The sequence below is a fragment of the Lissotriton helveticus genome, chromosome 3_1 (genome assembly GCF_964261635.1).
Source record: "Lissotriton helveticus chromosome 3_1, aLisHel1.1, whole genome shotgun sequence".
Lineage (NCBI taxonomy): Eukaryota > Metazoa > Chordata > Amphibia > Caudata > Salamandridae > Lissotriton > Lissotriton helveticus.
Window position 1 is genome coordinate 318,179,877 of NC_136061.1, and position 22,512 is coordinate 318,202,388.

The 22,512-nt window shown below is 46.8% G+C and overlaps 1 protein-coding gene across 1 annotated transcript in view; it reads left to right on the top strand.

The window, feature by feature from the left end:
- The window catches only part of SLC47A1 (solute carrier family 47 member 1), a 945,948-nt gene that overhangs the window by 702,560 nt on the left and 220,876 nt on the right, over positions 1 to 22,512 (top strand). The window contains exon 8 of the mRNA XM_078683588.1: positions 3,257 to 3,354. Coding sequence (XP_078539714.1) covers positions 3,257 to 3,354 — 98 coding nt within the window. The remainder of the gene's footprint in view (positions 1 to 3,256; positions 3,355 to 22,512) is intronic.

Consider the following 22,512-nt stretch of genomic DNA (forward strand, 5'->3'; position numbering starts at 1 on the left):
GATCACTATCTGATCAGGTCTTCGTGGTCTATGGGGAAGTCTCCGCGTACTTCTGCTGTACTTTCTGGCACCCGCCCCCAGAAGATTAATCTTCCGGCGTTCTCTGAAGCTCTGCTTCAGGCCCGCTCGGCACCTGCCCTTGATTTTGTTGGGGCGGTGGATCGCTTTGACTCCTGGATTAGCCGAGGGGTTAGCTCCACTGCCAAAGTAGCTTCCAGTGGTAAACAGCGCATTCCAACATCGAAGCCTTGGTTTTCAAATGCTCTAAAGGAGCTGAAACTGGGTTGTAAAAAATTGGAGCGCAGCTGGCATCAGGAGTTCTGCCCTTCCGCTAAGTCCGCGCTCCTTACAGCTCAGAGGGACTACTACACTGCTATTAGAAAAGCAAAAAGTAACTACTATGCTGGGCGGATTACCAGAGCTAACAACAATAGCAAGGAGATCTGTTCTAGTGTTAAGGGCTTTCTATCACCCTGTGTGGAGCAAAGGACTCTGCCAGCCTCTGCACAATGGTGTGAGGAGCTGTCTTCCTTCTTTATTGAGAAAATACCAAAGATTCATGGGAATTTTTTCCCATGAACAGAGGAGTGCTCCTCTGGTGCCCCCTCTGATTTCCAGTTTACCTACCTCCCTGTTCTCGCAAATCCTACCTGTGGCTGAGCCTGACATTTTAGCTATTCTGAAATCTTTTAAATAAGGCTCACCTACTGATCCGTGCCCGGCCCGAGTACTAGCTGGGGTACCTGAGGTTGTTTGTTCAGAAGTAGCTGAGATTATTAATCTATCCCTTCAGACCACCACCGTTCCCGTGTGTTGGAAGCGGGTGAAAATCTTACCCCTTCTTAAAAAATCTTCTTTAGATCCCTCTGTTCCATCAAACTATCGTCCCATCTCTCTTTTGCCAGCCTTGGCTAAAGTTTGTGAGAAGGTGGTATCCCGGCAGCTTGAGGCCTTCGTGGAAACATCTAGTGCTCTTCACCCTGTTCAATCCGGGTTTAGATCCTCCCATAGTACGGAGACTGCGCTGGTGGAAATGACAGACGTGATCAGGGAGTGCCTGAATGGAGGCGGTAGGGCGGCTCTGATTTTGCTGGACCTCTCTGCCGCCTTCAATACGGTGCCCCACCAGCTACTTCTTGCCCGGTTGTCACCTATTGGCATCGCTGGTCCTGCATTGGATTGGATAGAGTCCTTCCTGGACGATCGCACTCATCAGGTCTGGATGACTCCCTACTCGCCCTCGGTTAGGAAACTTTCAATGGGGGTGCCTCAGGGCTCCACGTTTAGCCCCCTGCTTTTCAATATATATTTGACCCTCCTGATTTTTATAGCGGAGTAACTGGGAGCAAAAATTATAGCCTACGCGGATGACACCCAGCTGATATTTACTTGGAAGGACTCTGATCTGGATACTAATGCCGCTCAGATCTGCCTTTCGTCTGTTTACCACTGGCTTGCACATGCCCAACTTAAGTGCAGTGAGGATAAGTTGGAGTTACTCCTGTATGGTCAGTTCCCCCTGTCCTTCAGAGAATCTTTGTGGCCTCCAAATGTCCCGTGCCCCAGCTCAGTGGATAACCTGGCAAAGAACTTAGGGGTGTGGTTTGGTGAAGATCTCCGGTTTGCAGAACACATTAAGAAACTTACTGGAGTCTGTTTCTGGACCCTTAAGGCCCTACGAAGGTTTTCCCCCCTGCTTCCTAGGGAGGCTAAAGAAATGGTAGCGCGCGCCCTCAGCCTTTCCCGCCTCGATTATGCCAAAAGCTTTGTTCATTGGCATTCCCGGTTATCTGTTTAAGAAACTTCAAATCATACAGAATGCCGTAGCCAGACTCCTGTTCGCCTTCTCTCGGGGATCTAGTGTTTGGCAGCATCTTCGGGATCTGCATTGGCTACCTGTGGCCCAACGGGTGCAATTCAAGGCTCTTATTCTATCCCACAGGGCCATTCATGGCCAAGGGCCTGCGTACCTTAGGAGGCGCTTTGCTCTGTATACGCCTAGCCATCCCTTGCGATCTGTCACTCCGCGCCGGCTGGTCATCCCGCGGTTTCGTAGGTCATGCTTGGGAGGCCAGTTCCTTCCTGTTAAAGCAGCAGTTGCCTGGAATGCCCTCCCCTTGGAGCAACAGCATACACAGGACTTTCGCCTTTTTAAAAAACATTTTAAAACTCATCTTTTTAAACTGCTTATCTAATCTATCCTGCCCCCTCTTCCACAGCCCACGGAAGCACCAGGACACTCTAGAGTATTAGAGCACGATATAAGTTTTTTTTCATAACATAACATTAGATCTACTGCATATGCACAAACTGAGAGTAAACGGCAGTAGGCCACAGGATATGCACAGTTTCAGAGACATGCAGACGTGTTTTTCAGCATGCCTATTCCATGTCAACATACAGATTGGTGAATGTTCTAAGATGTTAAACATACTAAAGTGTTATTATCAGAGCTTTCATTGACAGAAACCAAAGGACAGATTAGCTCACAGCCCTAGCAGTAAAAGCGACTGTTATGTAAAGGGATGGGTACATTGTATCTCAGGCAAAATGCTGTTGGTCACAGTGAGGGAGGCCAATAGATGGGCAGACCCATTGCCCCATGTTGTATCAGGAAAGTGCACGAGAAGAGGGAGAGAGCAGCAAAGGACAGTGGGAGAAGTGTGTGGTAAAAAACATAATGGATGGAGGCTCACCTCCTGCGTGTGGCTACTTTGCCTTTTACAAATGCCCCTGGCCCACAGAGACTACGGTTAGAGCAGGAAGAGGAGTTAAAAGGGTGCATCTCTACGTACATGTATCTCTGAAGGAAGGTTGTATGTTGGAACATGCACATCTATTCACACTCACAGCACATGTGTGTCCTTCGGTGTGCACGCCTCTGTGTTACAGACTTTATAATGAGTACTTCTGTAAGCTTAATGGTGATATGTGCATTTTTCCAGTTTTCAGGCCACAGATTATTCCTAAACTGAACATGTTCTTATCCCATGTAAGACATGAGGTGTAATAGCCAAACCTTTGGGATTCTATCCACTTTTCGATGTCCTTCCTGGCCCTGTGGGGGAGGGGGTACATGGGAGGATGTGGCTGCTGAGTCTCTGGCTAGTAACATGTCATCTGATTAGAAGTGGCCATGGGTTCATATAGTGAAGAACTCTTTTGGTTAAACCTTAGATATCAATAGTTACTAAACATGCAGGTCTAAAGAGTGGTTTGGAAAGTAAGCAAAATGTCATTTTCTCCCTCTCAAAAGGGGTTCTGCTTGTGCCAACACCATGTCACAGTACGTCCAGATGATACTCCTGTTCTTCTACATCTTGTGGAGAAAGCTTCATGTTGAGACATGGGGAGGTAAGTCAAATTTGATAGATATTTTCTGTGTAAAAAATGCCAATGTGCAGGCTCAACTAAAGTAACAAGTGGTCTATGGAATCTGAGGTTTGATTCTGATATTTATATTTTCCTTGGGAATGAACTGTCCAAATTATCTACAGAAATATTGCATGAGATAAATATTATGCCCTAAACATTGTTTATACCAATATTATGCTATTGAGTGTAGATTTTCTCCTCTACTTGGTCAGTATTTGAGTAAACAATACTTAGGACACAATAATTATGTCAGCCAATATTTTGACAATGATATTCAGGCACCATCCCAAAACAGAATTGTCTGAAGTAGCATAGAATACATTAGTCTTGTTCCGGCAGCCCAATGTTGTTGTGCTTAGGCCTTTAGTGAACTAAAATGTCATTCTTTAATAGAAACACCCCAGCTCTTCCCTTGTACTTAGTGCATGAAAAGTTGCCCAAGTAGAATCCTGTGTCGTGTCTGGCATTTGGACGCTGCAGGACAGACAATCACCTGCATGTGTGCCCTTGATGCCCGGTGAGAGCTGGTGGCAAAACGTCTACCTCGCCGCTGTGACTCATTTACCCAGAGAGTCCTTCTCAACCACAAAAGGGCTATTGAGTTCCTTGCCTGCAACAGCGTAGGGTCTAGATGACCGTCTGCGTTTTGGAGGCCATTGGGACGAAATTATGGACATAATCCTTGAATCCATGATAGCTTCTTCCCAGAACCGGCTCGCAGGGATTAGCTAAGGGGGTGGAGCAATATTATCAACTGTCCAAGTCAAGATGGTGGATTGTTGTTCCTTAATCTGTTAATCACAAACTAAGATGGAGGCGGCAGGAATGACAGGGGTGTTTCCATTCTAATAGATGATAAGGTAAAGGTTGCCTTCAAGGGATTTTGTTTGGGTAAAACTAATTCACAAATTTTAGTAAGAAATAAATCATAGGCCTAGATTATTTTGGCCCCAGCTAGACAATAGCATAACACTTCACAAATTTACAATAAGTATTGTTTGATTTAAACAAAAAAACTATCATAGTAGAGTTATTCACTGGAGTTTTTAGTCACTTATGCATAAATTGCTGCCGCCCGAGTTTGTGAAGCTCCAGACTTGATTTAAGGCTTTCAACTGAATTGAGTCGATCGATCCCAGAACGCGTTAAAAAGAAAAGAGATAACAAGGCACCAGAAAAGACCCACGTCTTTTCGCGGAGTGACTAAGAACTCCAGTGAATAACTCTACTATGATAGTCGCAAAACATCAACCCAATCATTAAAGAATACGTGCTTTCGAGTACGACTGATTTCAGAACGCGCAGTAAAGAAAATAAGGAACAATAAAAGATAAATGTTGACTCGTCGAGTCATCAAGATCCTATTGTATTCGCTGAAGCCAACCTATATGATACATTCGAATACGGTTGCTAGCACCTTATATCAGGGGTCAACTTCTGTATATTTGTATTGTCCTGAAGATGGTCTCTGAATTGAAAAGATAGAGACCGAAACGTCGACCCACGCTTTTTCCTCTATTGATTTTTGTATTCAATTTTAAAGAGGAAAAGTGTTACAAAATGTTACAGTGAAGGTGTTTTTGATTATATATGGTTTTCCCTTCTTGTTACATTGTATATAAACATTTCTAGTACCCTCTCAAAAATATATAAAGTGAATATATATTTTATATACACCGGTTTCTGTGCTTTTTTGTTTAAATCAAACAATACTTATTGTAAATTTGTGAAGTTTTATGCTATTGTCTAGCTGGGGCCAAAATAATCTAGGCCTATGATTTATTTCTTACTAAAATTTGTGAATTAGTTTTACCCAAACAAAATCCCTTGAAGGCAACCTTTACCTTATCATTTATATAGCCCAAGCCCTCAAGGGTATATTGGGTCTCCCACTTTGTGTACAATCCATTCTAATAGGGCATAAAAGGAGACTGCAATACATTACGATCATTTTTCCCCAGCTTTTTAGATTTGTTTTTTTATTTTTAGCATCCAAAGAGTCTTTTAAGCAGCTTAGCTTCCACTTCTCTTCTCTTCCTTGGTGTCCTGTTGAACATTTTTTGAGAAACCGTTCAGCCATAATTCATCCAGGAGTTGTCTGGTGCCATTAGGCTTTTTTCTCCTTTTGGGCTAATTCTTTGAAGGCACCTGTTGTCCAGTGTGTTCTATTTTTTTTTACAAAACTGAATTCATCATTTTCAGATCAAAATAACCAACACCGCATTTCGTGACACAATGTATATTATGCGATTGTAGTAAGATAAGAAATTACCAAAGCATATGAGCATTCCTCAGTTAGGTTGAGAAGATAACATACTCCAGCAGTCCCAAGCAATAGCCATAAACAATGTCCAATCGACATCCCTAACATACATTACTTTGTGAGTGAGCTATGTATTGCGTCAGGGAAATAATCGATGTGCTGCAGATTTAGGGAAATTCGTGACAGTGCGAGTGGTGCATATGTAGCATGGGGGCAGAAGTTCCAGGTGGATCAATCTTGTGAGGATATGACCATCGGCTGCAGATAGGTGTGGAGGGGTTACCAGATATTTGAGATGTGGGGGCTGTATCAAAGTGTAAAGTTCACTAGTTGTCTAGCAAAATGTGAGGCTTTTGAGCCATTGTGCTGACTTGGGGTGGCAGCTGCTCCCCAAGCACAATGCAGTCTGCCACTTTGGTAGCAAAAGTGCCAGTGCGGCAAAACGCCGGAGACCCTCTGAGATGTCATAAACATGACCTAGCACCGCTAACATTGGCGCCGGGACTAATGGTAACTCCAGCATTTGGGAGAGTTGTGCAGAAATAACGGACCAATAACTGGACATGTGGACACATCCACGCTAGATGGAAAAAATCAGCGTCTACGGCACTGCACTTGGGATATGTAGAGGGGCGGGAGGGGTCTACCTTGGCCATGAGTATGGGGATCATGTAGGCTCACCGGAGAAACTTAAAATGCAGCAATTTGTGTTTATGATTGGGGGAGACCAATTTGGTTGTAGACAGCAGTAAAACCAAACATCATCATGCAATGGATATTGCAGATCCACTCTACACGCCTTCCGCAGCTTATCGTCTGTGGTAGGTACCATGCCCAAACACGTGTGATATAACCTAGAGACCAGATGCCCGCTGCTCTAATCCTCGATGAAAAGGGAGAGGGGGGTGAAGTCATCAGGAGCAATAGGGTAGGAGGGAACCTGGGCTCCGGAGCTTTCTGGATACGATACAAAATGAACCTGTCTAATGGTGTAGCATTGGCAAAACATGTGTCCTCCACCCAAGTGATAGCATGCCCTCCAGGAAATAGATCTCCTGGAGTGTGCAGTTCATAGAGGATGAGAGTGCGCTTAACTATGGGTTCAGTCATTGGGGGGAGCCTGTGGTTGTCTGCAAGAGGCACGTCGGGGGTAGTATAGCTGCCCTTTTCCTGAAAAGCACATCAAGCGACTCCATGTCCAACAAGTGGATAGTGAGCGGTCCCTATAAATATAGTCTAAAGGGGTACAGAACATGTGCTCCAACTAGAGGGGGGGGGCAGCAATATAGCAGGCTAAGGTGGTGCAGACCCAGCTCTGCGCTAGCAGAGCTCCAGGCTCACAGGGAGCAGTCAGCGATGAGTGGAAGGGGGCGCGAGACACATGCCGACTCCCAGGCATAACAAGGGGCCGGCGCCCGACTAAGCATAGACCTCCACCACACCCCGAACCCCGCCTCAGCTCACCAGTGCAGGTCCCGATCTCGACATGGGCTGCAGATGTTTCACACAGAGGGCTCTCCGCGGAACCGCCAAGACGAACAAAGACCAGTCAGCTGAGGCAGTCTGCCCCGCGGCCCGGCTCAGCCGCTGAATGGGGGGAGTGGTGCGGCCCAGCCAGAGCCGCCCATGGTACCTCGACACACTGCCTCACAGCAGAACTGCACATTGGCCCAAAGCTGGTCCACCCAGACGGACGAGGTCGCGTGGGTCGGGGCGCTGCCACGTGACCCGCTGGGGCCCAAAGGCCCCGGCCTCAGGCTCGCTCACGGCCCGTCCCCACAGGGCCCCTGAGGTGTGCCAGGCCCAGTGTGGTGCCAGGTAGGATAATTCCCTCCATGGCTTCGGCTCAACACCCTCGACCGGGCGGGGGGGGGGAATTCTCCATGACACTCGCCATCAGGTTTCCACATGGGCTGTGTAAGTGTAAAGAATATCACAACTTATTGGGAGCCTACCGGTGGAGCTTCAGTGCCGTGCGGCCCATCTTGGTCGCCGCACTGGCCACTCCCTCTCCCCCTCCCCCAGTGTGTTCTATAGGCATAGACAACATTGTAGCCATTACAAGGAATCACCCTTTCTTCTAGCAATCCCGTTTTGGACTCATTCTTGAAGGCACCAATGTGTTCTTCAAGAATAGACAGTGTGTTATCCAACACTCAAACTTATAATCAATATAAACACAAAAACAGTATGAAACTTCAGTTATTTTAATTCATAACCTGATGCTTCCATAATCATCATAATGTTATAACAAGGTACAATTATAATTCAATTGAACACATTATCTTATGATTCTCAGTTCTATACAAGAAACATTTTTTGTTCTCATGTTATCACGACGCAAAACACTTAATACTTGATTTTCATGTCATGCCCAATGCATTTCGGCACAAAGGTGTGCCTTCATCAGGGACTAATCTCTAGTGGAAGTAAGTTTCTCAAGTGAACTAGGTATGTCTGAGATTTAATGCCCTGATCTGCGTAGACTATTCCAATCTTATGAGTGCTATTTTCTAACCTGCATGAAGCGTCGCCAATACTTTAAACAGTAGATCGCAGCCACGTACTCCTGTTTACATCAGGTAATCTTGAAACAAAGATTACCTGATGTAATCAAGTATTAAGTGTTTTGCGTCGTGATAACATGAGAACAAAAAATGTTTCTTGTATAGAACTGAGAATCATAAGATAATGTGTTCAATTGAATTATAATTGTACCTTGTTATAACATTATGATGATTATGGAAGCATCAGGTTATGAATTAAAATAACTGAAGTTTCATACTGTTTTTGTGTTTATATTGATTATAAGTTTGAGTGTTGGATAACACACAGTGAACAGTGCGCAACTAGTTGAGATTTTTCTCACCTAAACTAGCATTCAAGTCACAGGCTTGACACACCTGATTAGTTGCAGCACCAATTGTACAGGTTGAATATACAGTTTATAACGGAGTGCTCCCCACAAACCCTTTAAACTTTACTTCAAGAATAGACAACATTGTGGCTATTGCAAAGAATCACCCTTTCTTCTCGAAATCCCAATTGGAGAAGGTGTGACCGCCGCCCCAGTTCTTAACAGGTCGTGGGACCAACAATCCAAAAGTAAAGAAATTGATGTGGACTCGATAAAAGGCAGTCCAGTGGATTCTTTGCAAGCTTGGCTCAAACCTTACAAGAGAAAATCTAAAAACCTAAGCACGACCTTCCTATGGTGTCTTCAACAGGCCGTTTTTATTCTGGAGATCCAACTAAGTTAAAGGAGTTCTTAGGTTCAATAACTGGGCATTTTGCTTTTCGACTACCACAATTGCCCAAGACCATGCTAAGGTGGGCTCCTTCACCAGTCTGGTCTTTGTGGGCCACACCTTTGGTAACATCAAACGATCAATGCCTGAAATTACACAGACCTACACAGACTAACTTACACCTTTAAACAAATGTTTGAAGAAAGAGATTTCGATTTCACTGCAGAGGAAGCCCTCTTCAATACTCAACAAGGAAATGCTAATGTCCTTACTCTTTTTACTAAGTTTAATCAATTAACCACAGTAACTACATTGGTGGATAGAAGTTTAATGACATCATTCCACAGAGTTTGATGCGAAAAAATAAATAGGAAAAATGTATCCACTCTGTTCAACTCTGGCTCTTTTGGTGTAGCATCGCTTAAGAGAGCGAAAAACAAAAAATGTCTCCCCAGAATCCCCTTGCAGTTAATTAGCTACGGGGAGCAGAGCAATATTATCAATTGCCCCATTGAAGATAGTGGATTTTTGTGTTTCCTTACCCTGCCTGTCCCAAACTAAAATGGTGGCTACAGGAGTGATGGGATAGCTTCCTGTTTATTTTTTTCCAGTGTTTTAGATTCAGTCTTCCTTTTTGGTATCCTTAGTTTTTTCCAACAGATTGTCTTCCAGCTTTCTTCTCTTCCTTGGTCTTCTATTGAAGATTTTCTGAGGAACCATCCAGCAATTATTTATCCAGGAGTTTTTTTTTATGTCATTAGGTTTTAGCCTCCTTTGGGGCTCAATTGTGAAGTCAACTGTTGTATAGGCAGAGGATACAGCGTACTTACTAGAAAATGGTGCCACCTCTGTATCCAGCCCTCAAAAGGACCATGTGCTACTCAATAGTCTCTTAGATTTGGTCTCCACAACATGTCTTAGATATTAACTTGCTTCTTTTGCATTGGCCTTGTGTTAACGACCTGCACACAGGTGCTGAAATTTGTCTGTATTCTCAATATGTCTGTATTCGTTAGCCAGTAGTAAAAGGTAATTCAATTATACACTACCTTTCCAGCACTTTTATGATAAGTTGGTTGGCCATTTTAGGTTTCATGCTCATGAATTAGGTCCTTTTTTAGATGAACTTCGCTTGCTACCTGTGGATGCCCGGGTCAAGTTTGAAATATTCTGTAGGGATCATAACATCATTTATGGTACTGGTCCTCTTTCATAAGGCAGAACCTGAAAATGTCCATGACAGATATGGTTCTTTTATCTCAATCTTGTTACTTCTTGCCAATCCCTGGCTATCCTCTGAAAAGACTTGTTGTTACAGCCTCCTCAATACTAAGTCTTAAGTTGGCTTATATTAGAACCAGGCCCGGTTCCAGGAATATTTATTTGGGTGGGCCAAAGGTACATTCGGGTGGGCCACTGCTGGCCCGATTTATCGCTTATATATCTAGCCAGGCCTGCTTCTGGGCCCTCCTTTCTCTCCTTAGTCTTACAAGGCACAGTAAAACGCACTCTTTTCAAAGTGTCTTTATAAATGTTATCACTGTCAAAAAGTGCTTTTCTTCCATGTAATGTCCCTTTGATGGGAAGAGGAGGTTTCTAAGGTGGGAGTATCAAGCAAGTGACACTATGACACTACTCGGGCTCCCTCTGTGCGAGCCTTCACGGAGAAACCCTCTTCATTACTACGTCCCCCTGACCCCTGACTCTGCAGCGCACTCCCCAACAGGCTTGATTATCCACTTTTCTACCACCCCTCTCCATTACACCTTATTTCACAGCTGACCTTGTGCCCCAGCCTCATATCACCCACCATTCAGTTCCACTTTCATTATTCCCAGTAAAAAACAATAGTAAAATCACCTTTAAACTTGAAACATTATTATTATTATTAAATTTGTATGGCGCAACAGCTACCTGGAGGTTTCCCGGCGCCCTGGACCTCAGCTAAGAAAAGGAAAAGTCTAGGAAATTATTGATTAAATAGCCATGTCTTAATGCCTTTGCGAAATGTAACATAATTCTGTTCATGACGAAGCGATAGTGGTCGCGAATTCCACAGTGCAGGTGCTAACTGAGCAAAGGAACGACCACCCATCCAGGCTTGTTTGAATCTTGGGAACACAAATTTAGTCTGCTTCGACGAGCGAAGATGGAGAGTGGGGATGTATTGTTTAACCACCTCACAGAGATAACTGGGAGCCTTACCAGTGTTGATTCTGTGCATAAAACAAAGTGCTTTGAATTTAGAGCGGTTGCCAATCTTTAGCCAGTGTAAATCGCGGCGGTAGCTTGTAATGTGGGTCAATCTAGGAAGACGGAATAAAAGTCTGGCTGCAGCGTTTTGAACAATTTGCACCTGACGAGTAACATCTTTATTGGCCCCTAAGTATAAGACGTTCCCGTAGTCCAACCTTGACACAATCGAGGCTTGTACTGCTGTCTTTTGTGCCCCTTCAGGTAGCAGCCATAGAATTTTTCTCAGCCATTTTAGGATGGCGAAGCATATTGAGGTGGTCTTAACTGCTTGTTGTCGCATGGACAATTGGTCATCAATAATGATGCCCAAGTTGCGAACAGACTGCGATGGTTGAGGAGTAGGACCCATTTGGGTCGGCCAATGCTGTCACCCCGATAGCTCCTTCTGTTCACCAAAGATGAGAAGCTCTGTTTTACCGCTGTTTAACTTCAATTTGTTGGAGTGCATCCATTCAGCAATCTTTTGAAGTCCTGTTTGAAGAGGGGACACCTTAGACTTGTCTGTTATACTTAGCTTTGGTGACTTCCCTGCTACTCAGCTGGTGTGGCTCTTGGAATGCCTGATGACATAATAGAATCCTGGGTGCCTGGCTTGTGTGGAGTGGCAGTTGATGGCAGGCAGGCTGAGTGGCAGGGAGGCCGCTCCTGGTGGGATATTTGTTATCATCCTAACTTATGATCTTGAACTTGAACTTGGAACTAAGCTTTATTAAAACCAACGTGTGATATATACCTGGCTCAAGGACTTCTTTATTTACAACATTTTTGGTGACGATTGGAGAAACTACAGCCTAATGAAAACGGCCTATATATCTAAAAGAACCTACAGCATGCAAGAAACAGAAAGTAATAAGGAACCTACGAAAGAGAAGAGCCTGTGTATTTAAAGAAGCAACAAATTAATATTGAAACTACAGAAACAAGCACTGGCGTTGCCAATAGGTCTCGCATTAGGAAAGTTTAACCTATTGGTATTGTAAATGACATAAACTTTCCTAATGCGAGACCTATTGGCAACGCCAGTGCTTGTTTTTATTCCATTCCCTCACTGCCTGGACGAGCCCAGAAGTGCTAGGGTCGGAGGCAGAAAATCAAGGAGTGTGGCAAATGGCCAGAGGGGAGGAGAAGCCGCAGAGCGCACGCTGGGCGAAGCCCTTTGATGTGCTGTGCGGCCGGGGGCAGGAGAGCTGAGATAGCGTGTTAGGGGAGGAGAAGCCGCAGAGCGCACGCTGGGCGAAGCCCTTTGATGTGCTGTGCGGCCGTGAATGCGCATGCTTGTTTGCTCACGTGATTCACTTGAACTTAAAGAAAACCGCACTCATGAAACCCTTGGTTTCACGAGTTTTTTGAGCACTTGAATTCTCGCTCCATCAATGCGCTTGCGCGCATCGATGGGTCGCGAGACCTAAAAACGGAAAAAGGAAAAGAAGCGCCCTGGTTAGCCCCACTAGTGTCCTTTGTCATCTGGACAGCCTGTAACCCCAGGGTGTTTGCGTTGAAGGTATTAATCTCCTGTCAATTATGGTGACGTTTATTGGGTGCCACACACAGAGAAGAAGCGTCAGGAGAAGCGATTGTTCTGGAGAGGAGTGTGTCAAACCTATCTGGAAAAGAATCCTAATTGTTGTCCTCAGCGAGTGTTGAGAGTTATCTACAAGGGAAGGGATTACTTTGCAGGCAGTGTTGGATAACTGCGTTAAAAATATGCTGCAGTAATGGAAGTGGTTTACTGGAGTGTAGCTGATCTGTTGGAGAGGAGTAAACTGTATTCTGTTTTAGTTTGTTACATCTCTTTTAAAACTGCGTGTTTTCCAGTTAATGAAAAGCAGATGTACTTGTAATTCAGCAAACTGAGAGTAATTAATCATCGTTTATGTGTGAGAAAAGAAGGCTGCACGAGCGCATTTAACTGTTGTCCGAGACTGTCACCGTCTGTTAAAGATCACGGACTAATGTTATTGTAAGCGCAGCCCTCACGTCTGGAAAGAGTTTTATTTAAATATCAAGGCATCCTTAAGGTGCGGTTCACAGTTGATGTGTGGAGATATGCGGAGAGCCCAGCATCCAGCCCAAGTTATTTATTCACTCACAAGCCTGTTACTATTTTATGAGAAGCTGCGCACAGTTGATTTGCGAGGATATGCGGTGAGCCAGTGTTGGTGTCATTTTATTTTCACTGCGCAATGGCTAACATCTCAACTGTCATGTTTTATTTTTTTTTAAAGTGCGCGAGCAACATATTGCGCCTGGATTTTACCTTGTGTCCGCTGCAAGGACGAATTCTCTGCTCTTTGTGACGTCATGGGGAGGTTAGCAATGCCGCCCCCTCACGTTTTCCACCACTGGCGTGCCGAGAGCCACCCGGTGCGCTTGTTATGCGTGACACCATTTTGACACTGACATCGAATGAGAAATTTCCTAGTTACCACAAAGGAAAGTTTCAATTCTATTAAGGAGGCGGAGGCGAGGATTTTGCTAGTCCTTTCTCCATTTTATTGGACAGCAAGTTAGTAGTAAAAGAAAAAACATCACATCCAGGACTACCCAAACCAACATGGCAGCGGTAGGCCTGGTAACGTAACAACCAATCAGAGTCCAACAGTTCGTATATATGGAGTCCCAGCTGTTAGTCCTTCCTCTTTCGTGGGAGCTGCCGCAGGGAAGAAGTCATCCATCCACTAGTCCGTTTTTTGATCGGAGCCTAGGGAAGAGAACCAAATAATAATATCTCGTCCAGAACAATGTCGAAGAATTCAAGAACATTGCAATGGAGTAGAAGAACGAAATGCAGATATAACTTAATCAACATTGCACAGCGTAACGATGAAAACATTAAAGCTCAGAAAAAAGGTATACTCCCTTAGACGAAGTAACAATCATATTCCAGTTACGGGAGGGCAGGCTCGATAAAGCCTGGGTGGGAAAATCCTCGCCTCCGCCTCCTTAATAGAATTGAAACTTTCCTTTGTGGTAACTAGGAAATTTCTCATTCTATGTCAGGGAGCGGAGGCGAGGATTTTGCTTGTTCAAAGCCTACTCACCACCAACGAAGCAGCTTCATGGATTGGTTTAAAGTAGAACTTTTTGAAAGTCGAATCTGAGGACCAATCCGCAGCATTCATGATATCTTCCAGACGTCCACCTACCTGAATAGCCTTGGAAGCCATTGCACCTCTAGTGGAATGAGCCCCAAAGTCAGTGACGCTAATCCCAGCTTCAGACATTATCCACCTGACCCATCTGGCAATGGTGGGAGAGGAAACTGCCTTGAAAGGCTTCTTAATCGCTATAAGTAATTGTCTTTCGCCCGGAGGGCGGAGCTCAAGAGTAACATCCTCATATGTCTTAAGGCAACGAACAACACAGAGTTTTGGCGAATCTGGGAAAGCCGGGTAAGTTACTGACCTGGTATTACATTTAGTTCTTCTGGAAACAGTAAATGTAACCCCTTCTGGGGTAAAAACCCTGGCTGACACGTCCAGAGCACGAACATCTGAAGCACGTTTACATGATATCAAGCAGAGGAGAATCGCTAATTTGGCCGAAAGCTCCTTGCGGGAAAGGTATTGATTATCCTGCCAGGACTTTAGAAAATTCAAAACCACATTAACATCCCACAAACCTGAATAACGAGGTTCTGGAGGACGCGAAAGGCGAATACCTTTAAGGAGTTTACAAACCCAAGGGTGCTCACCAACCGGAGAGCCATCAACGAGGGCATGCCCAGCAGAAATTGCCGACCTGAAAGAGTTAATGGTGCTATACGCCAGTTTCTGCTTGAAAAGATCAGCGAGGAAGTTAATCACATCTGTGACAGAGGAGCCCATGGGATCCAGGTGTTTTCCCACACACCAACGAACCCATCTGTTCCATGCCGATCTATACCGCTTAGTGGTGTTAGGAGCCCAGGCTCCTCGAATGAGGAGCTCAGCGTCTCTCGAAAGCGAGTCACAAGACCAACGTCCCCTGAAATCCTCCATGCCATGAGACGTAGATGGCCCTGGAGAACCAGCGGATGTGGGTGACCCAATGGATCCGTCAGAATGTGGTCGAACGACGGAAGCCGAAGAGGCTTGTCCCAGGATAGTTCCAAAAGAGAAGGGAACCAGCATTGAGCTTTCCAGATTGGCGTGATCAGAATCAGAGAAGCTCTCTGCCTGCGGACTTGAGCCGCCACCCTTTGAATGAAAAGGAAGGGGGGAAACGCGTAAGCTGGAAACAGGGACCAGTCCTGTAGGAAGGCATCCACTGCTTCCGCCCCCGGATCCGGTTTCCAGCTGTAGAAACGGGGAAGCTGGGCGTTCCATCTGGACGCAAATAAGTCCATTACTGGAAGACCCCAAAGGTCCGAAATTCTCTGAAATACTGAAGGATCCAGTCTCCAGTCGCTGGCATCCCGGAAATTCCTGGATTGCCAATCCGCAACAGTGTTCAGATCGCCTGGGAGATACTCCGCCGTGACAGAGATCTGGCGAAGAAGGCAATAGTTCCAAAAGTCCTTCGCAAGGTCCGCTAGAACCTTGGAGTGCGTGCCTCCCAACCGATTGATGTACCTGACCGCAGTCGTGTTGTCCATCCGAAGAAGCACACAGCACGAAACCTTGGTCGAGGTGAAGGAGCGGATGGCGAACGAGCCCGCAAGGAGCTCCAGACAGTTGATATGGAGGTGAAGTTCCTCCTCTGTCCATCTGCCGCCCACCGAGAGGGAGCCGCAACGGGCACCCCAACCCTGGCGACTGGCGTCTGACTCGATCACCAGATCCGGACGGGAACCAAAAATCGCCTTCCCGTTCCAGGCATCCATGTGATCCAACCACCAAAGGAGTTCCGATCGGGCTTCCAGATTCAAGGAAATCAGTTCCGAGTAAGTAAGACCCTTGCGGAGGTGAAATGCCTTCAGCCTCTGAAGAGCCCTGTAATGAAGAGGGCCTGGAAAAATGGCCTGGATCGATGAAGAGAGTAAGCCCACAATCCTGGCCAGTTGGCGGAGGGATACTCGATCCCGCCGAAGAACCTTGCGAATCTCCTTCTTGATCTTGGAGATCTTTTCGGAAGGGAGGTGAAGAGTCGCATCCGTAGTTATGATCAGAAAGCCAAGGAAAGTCATTTCCTGTCGGGGAAAGAGGTCCGACTTCTGGGCATTGATGATGAATCCCAGAGACTGAAGGAGGGTTATAGTAACCTGAAGATGGTGAAGAAGGAGGTCCTTGGACTGACACATTAAAAGAATGTCGTCCAGGTAAACAATCATACGAATCCCTAGGGTCCGGAGATGTTCTACCACCGGACGCAGGAGTTTGGTAAAGCACCAAGGTGCTGAGGAAAGACCAAAGGGAAGCGTAAGAAATTCGTAAACCTGATTCTTCCACAGAAACTGGAGGAATCGACGATGAGGAGGAAAGATTGGAACCGAAAGATAAGCATCTTTCAGGTCCAAGCGAACCAGCCAATCGTTCTGTAACAAAAGGTCCCTCAGAAGATGGATGCCCTCCATCTTGAAGTGTCTGTAAACCAACCACTCGTTGAAGGAGCGGAGGTTGATTACTGGTCTGAACCCTTTGCCTTTCTTTTCCACCAGGAAGATGTTGCTGAGGAAACCGTTTGGGTGAAGCGCCGAGGGGATAATGGCGCCTTTTTGTAACATCGCCCGAACCTCCAAATCGACAAGTTCTTGGTCTGAAACAGAAAACACTAGAGGACGAGGACGAGAAAGCTGAACAGGGGAACCGTAGAATTCGATGTGAAACCCCTGAACCGTCTCCAGCACCCAAGGATCTGAAGTTATTGACGCCCAGGCCTGGGGAAACAACGCTAACCTTCCCCCCATTTGAACCAGAGAGATGATTCGAAACCTTACCATTAAATCCTCTGGAGTTGGACTGGAATCCACCACGTCCTTTGCCTTGGCCTCTGCCACCTCTGGAGGGGTAAAAGGTACCCTGTCGTCCATCATTCCAGCCGTTATTTCGTTTGTACTGGCCTCTATTGGGGCCTTGCTGGACCTGACGGCCGGAAGAGCGACCCCTGCCTCTGCCGGCCCCGCCAAAAACCTTTCTGGGGAAGAATTTTTTCATCGAAGCCTGAGCCTTGTCCAGAGCCGAAAAGGTTGCCACAAACTTCCCCAACTCCTTAACAAAGGGGTCCCCAAACAAAGCACCCTGTGCAATAGGGCCTGCCTCCGAAGACGACAACTCCCCTAATTTCGGGTCAATCTTAAGCAGTAAGGAACGTCGCCGTTCTGCAGAGAGCGCGCAATTGGCATTGCCAAGAAGGCACATTGCCCGTTGCGACCAACCAGCAACGTCATCAACAGACATCGGTAAGCCCGACTCCTTAGAGCGTTGGGCTGTTTCAATAATTTTAGTGAGAGGGCCCACCACATCTAGGAGTTTATCCTGACAGGCTTTCCATGACCTATCAATACCCTTTTTAGGGTCTTTGATATATTTGGCGAAGAAGGTACACAACTTGGGATCTATCTCAGGGGTGCAAGCCACTCTAAAGGGAAGGGAAGGGCGAGGGCACTCAGAGCGCAGACGGAGTCGGACATCCTGAGGTAAAGGCTGTCGAAGCTTAGCTGCGACATAATCAGCAGTAGACTGCTCAGGAAACCACTCCGATGACCTAGGTCTTACAATCGTAGATGGGTCAAACATATTAGGAGGCGCAAGATCACCCTCCGTAAGACTAGGAGCACTGGGCTTAGGGCGCCAAGACCTGCTCACATCAGAAAAATCCTCTGAGGAAGCATCCTCATCCTCATCTACGTATTCGTCCTCCTCATCATATCCCTCAAAGGGGGACCCTTCCTCCGGGTCAAGGTCCTGGGTGGCAAAACCACCAGTCTCTCCGGGTGATTCTTCCCCCCGGTAGGGTGCGCTTCTAAGCGTGCGCGCACTCTTACGGAACACTTCAGATAATTTACTGAAGCCCTCCAGGTGCCCCGCGTCACGCTTCCTGGCCGTACGTGGTAGAGCACACGGAACACCACTGGACCCTGCCCCACTGTCCCCAAAAACACCAGTATCATTCTTAAAAACATGGGCAGACAGTTTGTTTACACTGTCCTGCAGAGGTGCCAGAGCTTGGGCTATCGCCGAAGAGAGAAGCCTGTCAACCTCCGCAGGAGGGTGTAAAGGGGTCAGTTGTGGCTGAACATTAGGAGCCACCACCTCAACAGTTGAAGGACTTGACTGCATATTAGCAGAGAAACTGGTACCCATACACGAACACCCCAACTAAATACAAGGGGAAAAAAACCCTTCACACAGGTACCAGGCAGGCTAACACAATAGGAAACCTGAAACACCAAAATTCTGACAGAAAAAATAATTAATTTAAATAATTTCAGTCAGAAAAATACTTCTTGCCGTCAAAAACGGCGTCCGTGTGAGGGAAGAGGCCTGAAAATGACAGAAGCGCAGTGCCTCAGCGCGTTTCTACTCAAGCGCGAAGAGCGCTGAGGAGAACAGCTGATCGGCGTCAGAAGCCGACACCAAGATCGCGCACGCGCGAAGAATGAACGCTCGGGCTGAAAGCCTACCGCGTTATGGAAACACAGCCTACAATAAGGCAAAGTCAAATACAAATAATCGCTATCAAATAAAGCTGTCAACAATCACACAAAAATCTGCCACGACAAAGATATGAAGAGCGTGACTTATCTTGCCGAGGCAGCAATGGAGAAAGAGGAAGGACTAACAGCTGGGACTCCATATATACGAACTGTTGGACTCTGATTGGTTGTTACGTTACCAGGCCTACCGCTGCCATGTTGGTTTGGGTAGTCCTGGATGTGATGTTTTTTCTTTTACTACTAACTTGCTGTCCAATAAAATGGAGAAAGGACTAGCAAAATCCTCGCCTCCGCTCCCTGACATAGAATTTATGTTGGAGTGTTTGTTTTGCCAGTCACCAGGGAAATAATCCTGTGGAGGAACTACAAGACTTTTTGGGAGATAATCGGAATCTAGTGGCAGAGAGAGCTGTCTGGCAGTAACCCTTTTAACAACATGCAAGCCTATTTGGTGAGGTTGTCGCAGCCAATGGAGGTTGTTTGTTTTCGGCAGGCTTGTGTTTATTTATAGAATGGACATTACAAGGGGTTCACGCATAGAAGACATTTTCATCTTTACTGTTCCCTGGTGTTCTGCAATTTTTTTCGAGATGGTACACCTACTGGCATGTTAAGGACAGCGTTTTCTGTTTCTTTGGAGACCTCGGATGAGAGACCGCTCACCGGTGCACGAGACTTTCTCTTTCATTATATTGCTGGTCACTATAATGTTTGTCTTGTTGTGTGTGTGTTGGTTCAGGGTCATAGTTTATGCCTAAGGTCTGTATCAGTGTTTTTTGCACAGTGCAGCCATCTTAGGGGAGGTCATGGGTGATGATAGTACTTGGGGCGTGTAGTGTCTAAGTGCTGTTTAGTTTAGGTGCTGAGTGGTGAGTGCCATACTATAGTGTATTTGTGGGGTGGTTAGTGTCTCATTGCAGTTCATTTTGGGGTGGTGAGTGCCTTGTGCAGTTTGTCTTAGGGCGGTGAGTTCCCTATGGTGGTGAGTGCCTTGTGCAGTTTGTCTTAGGGTGGTGAGTTCCCTATGGTGGTGAGTGCCTTGTGCAGTTTGTCTTAGGGTGGTGAGTTCCCTATGGTGGTGAGTTTGTGGGGTGGCGAGTTTACGGTGTAGTTTGTTTAGGGTGGTGAGTGCCCTATGGTGGTGCGTCTTTGGGGTGGTGAGTGCCCTGTGCAGTCTGTTTTAGGGTGGTGAGTGCCCTATGTAGTTTGTTTAGGGTGGTGAGTGCCCTATGTAGTTTTTTTAGGGTGGTGAGTGCCCTATGGTGGTGAGTTTATGGGGTGGTGAGTGCCTCGTGCAGTTTGTGGGGTGGTAAGTGCCCTATGGTGGTGAGTTTTTGGGGTGGTGAGTGCCCCGTGCAGTTTGTTTTAGGGTGGTGAGTGCCCTACGTAGTTTGCCTTAGGGTGGTGAGTGCCCTATGTAGTTTGTGAGGGTGGTGAGTGCCCTGTGGTGGTAAGTTTATGGGGTGGTGAGTGCCCCGTGCAGTTTGTGGGGTGGTAAGTGCCCTATGGTGGTGAGTTTTTGGGGTGGTGAGCGCCCTGTGCAGTTTGTTTTAGGGTGGTGAGTGCCCTATGGTGGTGGGTTTGTGGGGTGGTGAGTACCCTGTGCAGTTTATTTTATTTCTGGAAGTTTACTAGATTTTCATGCATTTATTGTTATGCTAACTAGTGTCATTTATGCTTGTTTTAATTTTTTTTCCTGATGGAGGGGGATGGGCAATGTAAATGTTAAGTTTGAAAATGCATTGCTTATTTTGGGAGATAATGTTTTTCTCTTTAGAATGCAATGTAAATGATTTCTTTTCACTATGCATTCGTGTTAACCCTGACACCCTTGGCGTGGTTTTTCCCCTATATTTTTGCCTCTGCCTCCTGTATTTTTGATGCTGTGCTGGATTTCGTTTTTGCTGGTTTAGATTCTTTGGACACTCTGCCACTGCTGATTAGTGCCAGAGTGTAAGTGCTCCCTATGTAAAATATCATATTGATTGGGTATACCTGATTGGCATATTTGTATCACCATGAAGTCCCTAGTAGAATGCACTGTGTGTGTCAGGGCTGGTGATGACAAATGCTACTAGTGGGCCTGCAGCGCTAATTGCGCCACCCACATAAGTAGCCCTAAAATGGTGTCTCAGACCTGCCACCGCAGTGCTTGTGTGCAGTCAGTCAACTGCAATGTCCTCCTGGCCAGTTTCCCCACTGGCTGGGCCTAACCCTTCCCTTTATGTACACATTGGTCACCCCTATGGAAGGCTCAAGGTACCCCCCTGGGCAGGGTGCAGTGTATAGGAAAGGTAGAGCATGTACTAGTGCAGGTAACATGCTCTGGTAGTGAGCAGCAGCCATTTTGCGTGCTCACTGCTGCAAGGTTATCTTGCTCCATAGACTAACATGGGGGAGGCTGGTCCCAATGGATACCAGCCTATCTTCTCATAGGAACAAGATGGGACATAAGTGATTGATATCCCTGAACTCAGAATTTAATAACACATCTTTTAGGAAAGGTTGTTTTTAAATTCTGTGTTTGAGAACAGTACTTTTAGAAAGTGGCTGTTCTCTTGTCTAACCCTTCTGTGTGCCTGGGCCTGCTTGTGGATTGACTGTCTGGTTTGAGGGACAGGGGCTGGGGAGCCCCCAGGAGGTTGACTGAGTCAGCCCGTGCTTGAATGGCTGCATCTGCAACTAGAGTGGTGGGAGGAGATAGCACCTGGGAGTGAATAGGGCTGTGCCTGCCTGCCACAATGCTGGCTCCACCTCCCGCTGGGTGACTGTCACCTCTGCCCCTCACACTGAAAGGAGGAAGGAAGCCAGGAAGCCCAAGTGCTCCAGCAACACCCAGAACTGGTTTATACCGGGCTCAGGGCCCACTTGCACAAAGACTTCAAAGACTTTTAGGGGTATAAGAGAAGGACCCCTGACAACAGAAAATCAGATTCTACAATCAAGAGGAACCTCTGCCAGAAGAAGGACTGCTGAAGGAACTGAAGGAAGACTGCCTTGCTGTGTGCTCTAAGGGCTGACCTGTCCTGCTATCCAACTGAAGGAAAGAAGAAGAAGGGCTTTGCTGTGCCCCTACCTGCTTGAACTACCAAGACTTTGCTGTGTGCTGTGTCTCTGCAAGAATCTCCATGGGCCTGAGAAGAGCTGGCCTCCTGTCCTGGAACCCAGGGTTAAAAGGTTCCCAAGCATTTCCAAACTGCTGAGAAGATCGTACTGTGGTTTGCTCTCAGCGCGTGTTTCTAACTGCTGGCCGTGGGAGAAGATCGATGTGCTCATCGGCACATATTCAGGGGTGACAGGAGGATCGTGGTGCCTCCCTGCGTAGAGAATCACCCCCGACGATCTGGTGGCTTTGTAAGCGGTCCAGCCGCGACCTGTGCCCTTAAATTAATTTGCCGCCTTTTCACCGCCGCCGCCCGGGGCCAGAAACACCCTAAGAAGTTCACCGTCCCTTGCCGGGGCTGCGGAGATGGAGATCGAAGCCGCCGCTCTCCCATTGGCCAAGGGAAACGAGCCCCCTCAGTGAACGCCGCGCTGGGATTGGCCCAGCGCCGCCGCGTCATCTTCGAGTCCGCGCACTGATTGGCTGCCGGCTTCCGCGTCATCAGGGGCTTGTCCCGGGAGCCGCACTGCCATTGGCTGACTCCCGGGTGTCTGCAGGGGCTCGTCTGTAGAGCCGCAACCTCACTGGTCTGTCCCCTAGGAAGCCTCGCCGAAAGACGCTGGAGCCGAGCTCGAGGCGGAAGAGTGACCTGACCTCACCGAGGGAGCAACACGAGTATATATCGCCCCCG